This window comes from Marmota flaviventris, chromosome 13 (assembly GCF_047511675.1).
Source record: "Marmota flaviventris isolate mMarFla1 chromosome 13, mMarFla1.hap1, whole genome shotgun sequence".
NCBI classification, from domain to species: domain Eukaryota; kingdom Metazoa; phylum Chordata; class Mammalia; order Rodentia; family Sciuridae; genus Marmota; species Marmota flaviventris.
The window spans coordinates 103,649,217-103,659,192 of record NC_092510.1 but is presented as its reverse complement, the minus strand read 5'-3'; the positions used below and the strand labels follow the sequence as shown (position 1 = coordinate 103,659,192).

The 9,976-nt window shown below is 53.6% G+C and overlaps 1 protein-coding gene across 2 annotated transcripts; it reads right to left on the bottom strand.

Moving 5' to 3' along the window:
* Nucleotides 1–172: 172 nt before the first annotated feature.
* Nucleotides 173–3,548, bottom strand: Tmem141 (transmembrane protein 141). 2 transcript variants are annotated; one of them, XM_071601179.1, is made up of 6 exons: nt 3,440–3,548; nt 3,099–3,165; nt 2,831–2,914; nt 2,470–2,577; nt 592–669; nt 173–337 (listed from the first exon to the last, which is right to left on the bottom strand). In XM_071601179.1, the coding sequence occupies exons 1-6, from the start codon at nt 3,491–3,493 to the stop codon at nt 294–296; spliced, it is 435 nt and encodes a 144-aa protein (XP_071457280.1). In that variant the 5' UTR covers nt 3,494–3,548; the 3' UTR covers nt 173–293. The 2 variants fall into 2 exon arrangements, with proteins under 2 accessions (XP_071457280.1, XP_027797493.1); XM_027941692.2 differs by lacking the exon at nt 592–669.
* Nucleotides 3,549–9,976: the final 6,428 nt, after the last annotated feature.

Sequence of the window (9,976 nt, the reverse complement as noted above, 5' to 3'; positions counted from 1 at the left end):
CAGAAGTTACTTTCTCTAGGAGGGCCAGCTCCCTGCGCCTGACCCTTCCCTTTCCCCTAGAGTAGTGTGCATGGAGAAATGAACGGCCTGGGATGCTGGGGGCCACATGAGATATAGGTACCTCTTCCCCAGCCTTGTTGGCATGGGTTTTTTATAACAAAGCACCACAGACTAGTGGCTCACACAAGTTTATTCTCAGTCCCGGAGGCTGAAGTCTAGGATCCAGGTGCCAAAGGCTGGTTTCCCTGAGGCCTGATTCCTTGGCTTATAGACACTGTCTTTTCCCTGGGCCCTCAGGGAGTTGTCTCTCTGTGCATGTTTGTGTCCTGATCTCCTCCTGTAAGAGCACACACCGGTCACATTGGATTAGGCTCCCCATGACCTCATTTAACCTTTATGTACCTTGTTAAAGACTCTGTCTTAGTCACATCCCAAAGTACTAGGGGACACAATCAGACCACAACATACACAATTTGGTGTCTGGCGGAAACAAGCTTGCTAGCTCTCCATTCTCCCTTGGATACTGACTCCCTGAACTTCAGTGGGACATGTGCCTGGCCAGAGCAAAACTGCCTTCCTGGGTGTCCCTACCATAGATGCTCAGTTCTGGCCAGTGGTGTGTAAGCAGAAATGGTAGGTGACCTGCTTTCCTTGTCTCCTTTCTTCCTCCTGCATAATGTGATAAAGAGACAATGCTGGAGTCCGTGTGACCACCTGGCACCATGATGAGTGGTCATGGAGGGAGCAGGCTGAAAGGAGCCTTGTTCTTGACTAACCACCCTGGCCCGCTACTGTGGTCTGAGCAGTCTGTCCTCCAAAACTCATGCCAGAGTTTAATACCCCTTGTTAGGTATTAAAAAGATGGAAACTTGGACTGTGGTGTTCAGAGGTGGGGGTCTCTGGGAAGGGGTTAAAGATTAGATAAGGTCAGTAGGGTGGAGCCCTCCTGATAGAAGACTGGTGGCCTTGCAGGAAGAGAGAAAGAACAGGAGACCCATATGCTGTTGCTCACCAGGGATGCACTGGGCCACCTCTGGACCTTGTCAGCAAAATGACCATCACCAGATATAGCCTCTCAAGCTTTGACCAGACTTGGGCCAAAATAAATCCCTTTTCTTTATAGGTATGGTATATTATGGGCACCAGGAAACAGATTAAGGCACCCACCTGGACTTTTACAGGAAAGAAAATAAAGTTCTAGTTCTAGTTTGCCTAAGCCATTGTTATCTTGGGCCTGTGGCCATTCTGCCTTCCTTCTGAGACACCCTCAACAGACATTCTGAATGAGTGGCTCCAAGATGCCAGGGCAGAGCTGGCTGACCCAGCAGTGGGCCTTCTAGTACGGGGAGTGGAAGTCTGGACCATCTCTGCCTCTGTCTTTGTGGACTGTGATGAAGGCCATCTGGCCTTCACCTTTCCTTTTCCATGGAGAGGAGGCCTCACCAATAGGTGAGTTTGGAATGACAGGGACCCCACATAAAGAAGCCTCAGAGCCAGGAGGAATCCGAATTCTGGGGTTCTGCATTAGGAACTTCCTTCCCACATCCTCGGCAGTAGCTGTATTGTCATAAAGATGACATCTGATCTTGGGCTGGGGTGGTGGCTCAGTGGCCTAGGGCACTGGGTTAGATTCTCAGCACCACATATAAATAAATGAATAAAATAAAGGTTCATCAACATCTAAAAAATTTTTTTAAAAGGAAGATGACACCTGATCTGTATTTGTTTCCCTTTGGTAGTACTAGGAATTGAACCCAGGGGTGCTTACCCACTGAGACTTTTTTTTTTTTCTTTTGACAGCGTCTCACTAAGTTGCCCAGATAGGCCTTGAACTTGTGGATTCTGCTTCAGTTTCTCAAGTGATCTCATCTTTGCTCTACCGCTGAACTATACCTCTTGCCCTTTTTTGTTTTTTAAAACAGAGCCTCACAAAGTTGCTGAGGTTGGCCTTGAACTTGCCATCCTCCTGCCTGAGTCTTCCAAGTAGCTGGGATTATAGGCATAGACCACCGTGCCTGGCTGTTCTCATTTCCTTGCCCCCTTTATTTTCAGTTGCTTTAGAGCTCTGGAGGGAGAAAGGACAAGCCATTTATTAGCCTCACACAGCCAGCACCAGTGGTCTCCCCAGACTTGTTGTGGGTGTAGGGGCTGGAAAGGGGACACCAAAGTACCCAGGATGCACAAGTCCCTTCCCACCATGCAGGCTACCTTCTCCACTTGTGTGTGTGCAACAGGGCACAACCATTTCTGGCTCACAGTGTTTACCCTGTTTCTTGCTGCCCCACAGGAGAATGCCCATCCCCAGAACCCTTCTGAACAGATGACCACCTGGGCAGGTCCTGGTTTGGGGGCAGCAACAGCAGAATGCACAGGTCTGTCAGGCTTGGACAGGCATGTGTGCAGAGGACACAGGACACACCTAGGTCCTAGAACTTCAGCTGCTTCTTGCTGCCCCCCAGGCCCTCTCACCTGTGCCTCTGTCTCTGGGAAGTTGCCCTGTCTCCAGGAAGAGCCAGAGGTTGCTGCATTTCTGCGATTCCACTCTTGTCACCCCATAGCTTGCCACAGAGCCTGCAACTGGGGAGCAGGAAGCAGGAGGGTGGTGGGCTGTGGGGCCTTAGCCTTTGCATTTTTCAGAAGGGAAGGTCAGCACAGGCTATGTCTGGGCAGACATGGTGGGTGAATTTGGACAGGGCTTCTATGCAAACTGGAGGCCCAGCCAGAGGCAGGGGTGATGGAACCATATTCTCAGCAGAAACCCATCCTTGCTTAAGACATAGTCACCTGTGCTATTCAGGGGCATTTCAGGTACATACTCTGGGATACCCACCCACAGCCATCAGCACGCTCCACTGCATCGGGTACGGGAACTTTCTCTGAATGAACATCTGCAGGCCGAAGGTCATGCCGGTTCCTGCCAAGAGCCAGGGTCCACCAATCAGCCAGTAGGCTGGGCTGGCTGGGGACCACCTGGGTGCTCCAAGTGCACCTGCTGGCAGGCGGCTTGGCGCCACCTGCTGGAGAGTCAGGGTGGGACAAGAGAGTGCGGTTTTTTTGGGGTTTTTTTTGACACCACAGGACACCTGGACCCAGCCTACCTGTGACAAAGGTGAACACGCCCTTCATGAAGGCGTTTGACTGGCACGCAGCGTATTCCCCGAGTCCCTGGGAGACGGAAGGGAGTTCGAGGCTCAGTCCTCCCTCCCTCTTCTCTCACCTTCCCTCCAGTCCCTCCTCTGGGCAGGACCTGGTCGTGGAGGGGTAAGACGCTGGGGACTGAACACGTCCCACCTCCCCTTAAGCCCACCAGGGACGCCCCAGGCCCAGGCAGGAGCGTGCCCCTTCGCCCCTTCTTCCTGCCGGGGCTCCCAGCCAGCCCCCCGTCCCGCTTAGGTCAGCTGCTGAGGCCCGGGGCCGCGTTGTGGGCCGGTCTTCTCACCGGGTGTTTGGCGGCCACGGCGTCGTCGACGCGGGACAGGCCAAGGGTCACCATGGTGGCCTGGTAGGAAGCGCCCGCCTGCAGAAGACGGCGAAGAGAGGCGGGGATGGGGGCGGGAACGGGGGCGGGAACAGGGGCCCCAAAGCGCCGCCTGCGCAGGCGCAGCCACTTGCTTCGCGGACGCGAGAGAAGGTCGTGGTTGCTGTTTATCAAGCTGGGGACGTGCTTCAGAGCTCCACTCAAGGGTTGGAGTTCTTAAAAGCAACCACGAGTATGATTTGGAATTATAATCATATGATTATAATTATATAATTATAATTCCAAATTATAATTTGGAATAATTATTTAGCAAAGTACTTTCTACAATACTGATTAAGCCCATTCTTGGTACCAATTCTGTTCTGAACCTGGGGTCCCACGGGGGACTTGGAGCCCCTGCCCTCAGAGTCTGGCTGACCCTTACTGGCCTCCAACCCAGGAGCGTTGGAAGGCCCAGGCTTCGGGCACCCCTCGGGAGGCTCTCAGAGTTCCCAAAAGTGTGACCCAGCAGTGGGGAAGCAATAGATAGTGTGAGAAGAGGGAGAACCCACAGGCCTTGTCCGTGAGGCTGGAGAGGATGAGAATGCGGGGACATGCGTCTTGCGAGACAGGAGCAGGAAATGGAGCGGAGGAGGTGGATGATGAGTTTCAGGGCAAATACGCTGGAGGAAGGACAGGAGAAACGTTTAAAACAGGTAGAAGAGATGTAGAAGGAGGGATAGGGAAATGCAATTGCAGACTCAAGTTCCTAGACTTCCAGACCTGCCCCTCTCCAAGCCAGTGTCTCTCCCAGACCTTTACCCCCCAAAATTTCTGGAAAAGTTACTGTGAACTCACCCACTTATAAAATTTACTGTGTATACTGTTAATTAGCCCACCAATAAATAGATTTAAGTAAAGAGAGCTATGACATTTTAAGAAATCTGTAGAGGACAAGACTGAGATCATCTCTACACACCTTTCCATACCCACTTCTCACCAAGTTTCCTCTGAAGAAGAGCCAGGAACCTCCAGATCACGTCTCTCACTGGAGATGGCCACGTCCTCCCTGAGTGTGAGCTCCTGCTTTCCTCAGGAAGACTGTCCTCTACTGATGTGCTGCAGTTCTTCTCTATCGTGTCTGCCAAGGTCTCAGCTGACCCTGAGTTGAGTGCCCCCTTTCTCCCAAGAACTCTTTGGGATCCTATCCTGGAGATCTCTCTTCTTCCGTGACAGGTTGGTCTGGCTTGCTGTGAAGTCCAGTTGGGTGGTGCAGCCAGGTGGTTTTCTCCTGTTGGGCTCAGACAGTGTGGACTGGATGGGTTTGGGTGGAGCTGGCTAGAATTTGCTAGGTGAGTGTGCCTGGGTTTGAAGCTTAGTAAGTTGGTTCTGGTGCCTTCCAACAAGCTCAAGGGAGGAGGGAAGACAAGGGGGCATATAGTCAAGGGTCAGGAGCTTGGAGGCACCCCGTAGGGTAGCATGATGCTGGAGTGAGGACAGAAAAGCAGTGATTTGAAAGCCAGCAGGTAAGGTGAGGTGAGGTGAGGTGGCCAGGGCAGGAGGCTGGACCTGAGCAGAGGAGAGGTGTGACCTCCAGACTGAGAAGGTAGGCATGCACCAGCCACTGTTGGTCCTGAGGGTTGGTGGGAGCATGAGCCGGTTGCTAAAGTCCAAACGGTGGGGAGTGGAGATGCCAAAAGCAAGAGGGTGGCTTGGGGAGTGGATGTGTCCTCAGGGCTCTGGAGAAGGAGGAGGAAGGTTTAGAAGCAGCCATAGAAGAACTGGGCCCTGGGTAGGATGGGGTGGGAGGAGCACACATGCTGAAGGCCGCAGAAAACCTGGGCACAGATCCTGCTTGGCATCCATGGCACAGCCACAGAGATGTGGTGCTTTCAGTTCTGGTCTTCTGAGGCCTCTCTCCTTGGCTTGTAGATGGTGCCTTCCCCTCAGTCCTCATACAATCTTCCCTTTGTGCCCATCTGCTCTGTATATGAGGGTTTAAGGAATGTGCCTCAGGATTGGGGCTAGTTTCTATGGCTTAGCAGCAGGTTTGACCTTTCAGGGCTTGGGGCGATAACCTAAGCAGCTTATCAGTGCCCGGAACATTCAGGGGCAAACTTGGGCTCAAGCCTGCAGGGAACGCACGCCGCTGGCCCATCCAGGATGGGAATTGAATAGCCCACTCGAGCGATGCTACCCTTCCCAGAGCTTCCCAGAACACACCAGAGAAAACGATCTACCAGACAGCAGGTTGCTTTCCCAATAAAAAAATAAAAAATAAAATAAAAGGGGCTCGGGATGTAGCTCAGTGGTACACAGCCCCTGGGTTCAGAACAAACTAAACAAAACAAAAACCAATAGCTTTGATTTGTGAGAAATAGAAGGTCTGGTGCTCCATTTTCAAAATATAGTATTCAGCTTTATTTGGATCAAATTGTAGCCATTTTAATTGGAGTCCTTCCCACCCCAATTTAAAAATTAGCCAGTCATGTACATTGTACCCCTAAGTGCTCCAATCAGGGCGAAAGGTAGAGCTGCGTTAGGGATTTAAATCCGCAGACTGGTGCAAGTGGGCTTGCTGCCAGGTCCCAGGAGCACCCCTTTCTGGCAGAAGTAAAGGTTTTCATTGCCTTGGCCACTTTTGAGCACGTGTTTGATTTCTTGCAGGACCTAGTTATTTCTAAGGATTGGAGGTGGGGATCTGAGCCTAGTGCCTCACTTTGATAGACTTATTTCTCCCTTTTAAAATTTCTTGTAAGGCTGGGGTTGTGGCTTAGTGATAGAGCGCTCGCCTCACATTTGTGAAGCCCTAGGTTTGATCCTCAGCACCACATAAAACAAATAAATAAAGCTATCGTGTCCATCTACAACTAAAAAAATATACATATATGTATTTTGTGTGTGGTGCTGGGGATTGAACCCAGGGCTTTGTGCACGCAAGGCAAGCAGTCTACCAACTGAGCCATATGCGCAGCCCTACAACTAAAAATATATATATTAAAAAATTCCTTGTAGTTAAAGATGCTTTCTTTTGAGCCCAGTGAGGTAGCCCACACTTGTAATCCTAGTGACCTGGGAGCCTGAGGCAGGAGGTCACAAGTTCAGGGCCAGCCTCAGCAATTTAGTGAGAACCTCAGCAACTTAGCAAGATCCTCTCTCAAATAATTAAAAGGGCTGGGGGGTGTAGCTCAGTGTTAGAGTGCCCCTGGGTTCAATCCCCAGTACCAAATAATAATAAAAAATAATGATAAATTTAAAAGACTGATGGTTGCTTCTTAGTGAAAGTGATGCATGTTCCATGTGATATCAAGAGCAATGCAGTTGATCCTAAAAGTGAAACACAACTGCAAACCCAGCAGTGCTGGCGAGGGCTCAGACCTTGGGGCACAGGAGCTGCAGGGTGCACAGCAGTATGGCCTGTGGTTCTTGCACCTGCTCCTTCCCAGGGCTTGGGGTTGGGGGCTGGGCAATGCCCCATTGTCCTAGAAGAGCACGGACCACATCCAAAGTCCACCTAGACTCCCTCTATCTCTTTCTGGCCTCAGTGCCACTTACACACCCCAGGTCTGCAGTCTTCTCTCACTCCCTAGCTCCCGCTGCTGAGAACCACACAGCTCCAGGGCAGATGTCGGTCCCCAGCGAGAAGAGAAGTGACTTCCAATGTTCTAAGCTGCTCCCAGTTACTGGCCTAGGCCAAGGGGCTGTAACCTCCTGCCCCAGAGCTCAGGGCTGCACCTCAGTCCCTGCCCCCATGCACCTTTCTGGGGCTGGGAAAGCTTCTGGGTGGGCTGGTCTCCTGAGAGTGAGGGAGGTATGCATCTCCCCAAGCCTCAGACCCCTGAGCCTGGGTTTCCCCACATGTAATGGGGGAGGGTCTGCCCAAGGCCTCTGTTTTCCTTCTGGGTGAGGCCCTGATGCCTGCCGTGGCCATCTGCTCTGCTGCCTGTCAGCAGGGCCACTGTCTGGCCCCTCATCCTTGCAGGGTTCCCATCTGCCTGCCTGCCCCCTTGGCATTCTGAGGCCAGTGGCGGCCCCTCTGCTCTGCGGCCTCAGGGACCAAGGTGGTGGAAGAGCTGCCGTGGTAAAGAGGCTGCTGGAGGGGAGCTCTACCCCAGAGACTTTGCGTGCCTCTTGGCCAGGGTGTGTGCAGGGCTGTGGTGAGGGCTGATCTTGGCCCACCCCCAGCCATGGGTCTGCTTCTGGAAGTGGGTCCTGGAAGCTCCAGCTGCCTGCTCCCTCTCTCCTCCTGGTGCTCTGGGAAGTGGCCCAGAGGTAAGGTAATCTTGGTGGCTCTCTGGGCCTAGGCTTTGAGGCCAGCAGGGATGCCTGGGGCCTTCCCTCTACCTGCCACATGCCTTCTTGGCCCAAGCTCTGGCAGGGCCTCTGGGGGTGTTCTCAGGTCCCATGCTTTGGTTGTCTGACCCTTGTTAAGGTCATGGATGGAGTGGTCCCTGCATACTCGATTATATGCTGGACAGTGCTCAGGAGGGAGTGAAGGGACGGGAGGGGGTACAGCACAGACAGCATGCCAGCGGAACACGGGGCTTCTTCTTCCCTCAGTGTGTTCCCCCTCCATGTGTGACCCCTTTTGTCACCGCCCCCTGGATGGGCATGGCTGCAGGGGTGGTAGTGCTGGGCCAGCCACCCATTCTCCTGCAGCCTAGGCTGCCCAGATCTTCCTCTCAGCAGCCTCGTAGGAGCAACCATGTCCTGGGCCAGTCAACCAGTCAGTGCCCTTAGTATAAAGCTCCCTGGGCAGCCAGGCAGGCTGCACCTGTTCAGGTTGCATGGTGGCCACTGTGGTACCATCAGGCCCCCTTGGACACAGAGACACAATTCTTCAGACTGTTCGTGTCCTTGTCCTGGTTGGGGCTTGTGAAGGGAATGTCCTTGTGACTCAACAGGGAGTCTCCTGGAAAGACCTATAACTGTCAGCTCTCCAGGGCCAGCTGGGGTGGGTGTCCTCCAGTTTTTTCTGGGATCCGTCCACAGATCAGCTTGGACTTCAGTTCTCTGGACACTGGAATCAGCTATACTCGGCTTGGGAGGCTCCACCTGGAAATCCCACAGGTCGATTTGGAGCTCTTAGTTCCTGGCAGCATGGGTGGACAGAGGGAAGGGAAGTGCCGAGGCCCAGGCCTGGTGTAAGCCGGGCCTGGTGGGTGGCCCCATCTGGGGGGAAGCCTGGTTGTGGCCCAGGGCCACTGTCTTACCCCCATCATGAGCACCCCCAGAACTTGGTGCCTGGTTGCCAAAGCCTCTTTGTAGGATTCCCAGTTCTGGAAGAAATCTACAGAGCCTTCACTCCTCGTTGGAAAACCTGTGGGGTGGAAGGACAGCTTGTGGGCATGAGTCTGGGACCCTGGGAGCAGGGACTCAAGGGCAGAAGTCCAGGCCCTGCTCCTTTCTCCCTAACTAGAAGGGGCGGGGAGAAGAGGCGGCCGGTGGTGCAGGGGAGTGCAGAGACGCTCTACAGGCTCCAGTGACCCCAGGTTTTGATGCATAGGTCATGACCCCAAGGGTTCTACCACCGGCCCCCTCCCCAGACAGAGGTCAAGGTTCTGCTCCAGGAATGCTCAGGCGTGGGCAGCCAGTCTGAATGATTCTCATTCTCCGTCCTGGAGTGGAGAGGCTCTGACCATCACTACATCTAGTAGTGACCTGGACATTGCCCCGGTCCCGCAGGTTGAGGATGGGTCTTCAGACGTAGGCATGTCACCTCATGGATTGAGCTAAGCTCACCTGTTTCTTTCTGATACTATCCCTTTGTCCTGTTTGGGATGGAATGTTCCATGGAAACACCCTTTGTGTGTCCCCTTCTCTTGCTCTGCCTTTGGGCATGGCCTCCCCAGGTGTCAGTCAACCTGCTGACAGCAGACATCCCAGAGCTAGACTGAGCCCCCTGACACCTGACCCCTTGCCTCATTTGAATGGCTTCTCCCCAATAAAAAGACTCAGCATGCGCTCCTCTCTCTTGGTCTCTCTTTCTCTCTCTCCTTCTGCAGACCCTTAAGGTCAGAGGAGCCGTCACAGGACACCAAAGAAAAAGGTGTCTCTGTCTCTTGTGTGGTATTTTGTGCAGCCCAGTTTCCCTGGAGTGACCCTGAGGGTTTCAGTTGTGAGGAGTGTGACACTCAGGGTTCTTCCTTGGGGAGGCCAGACCACCATCTCACAGTTTTCCCACCTTCGGCCATCCTGAGGGCTGCTGCCGTGAGCGGACCTCTGGGGACCCACATGTCTGGGCTCCCTACTCACAGCCAATCCACGTTGCAGACTATGGTCAGCGGCCATGGGAGGCAGACTGCCCTTGTGCTGCAGGGCAGGCAGCTGGAGTTGCCTGTACCCGGGGTATGCTCCAGGGACAGCAGTCAAGTAGGGGGGCCAGGTACCTTGAAGTCTAGTCCGGGGAGTGGTCCATGTGGACCTGGCCCCACCCCCCAGCTGGTCATCAGGTGGGGCCGGGAGGTGGGGGCTGGAGGCCTTTCCCATCTCTGGCAGAGCTTGACCCCAGCTTCTCCC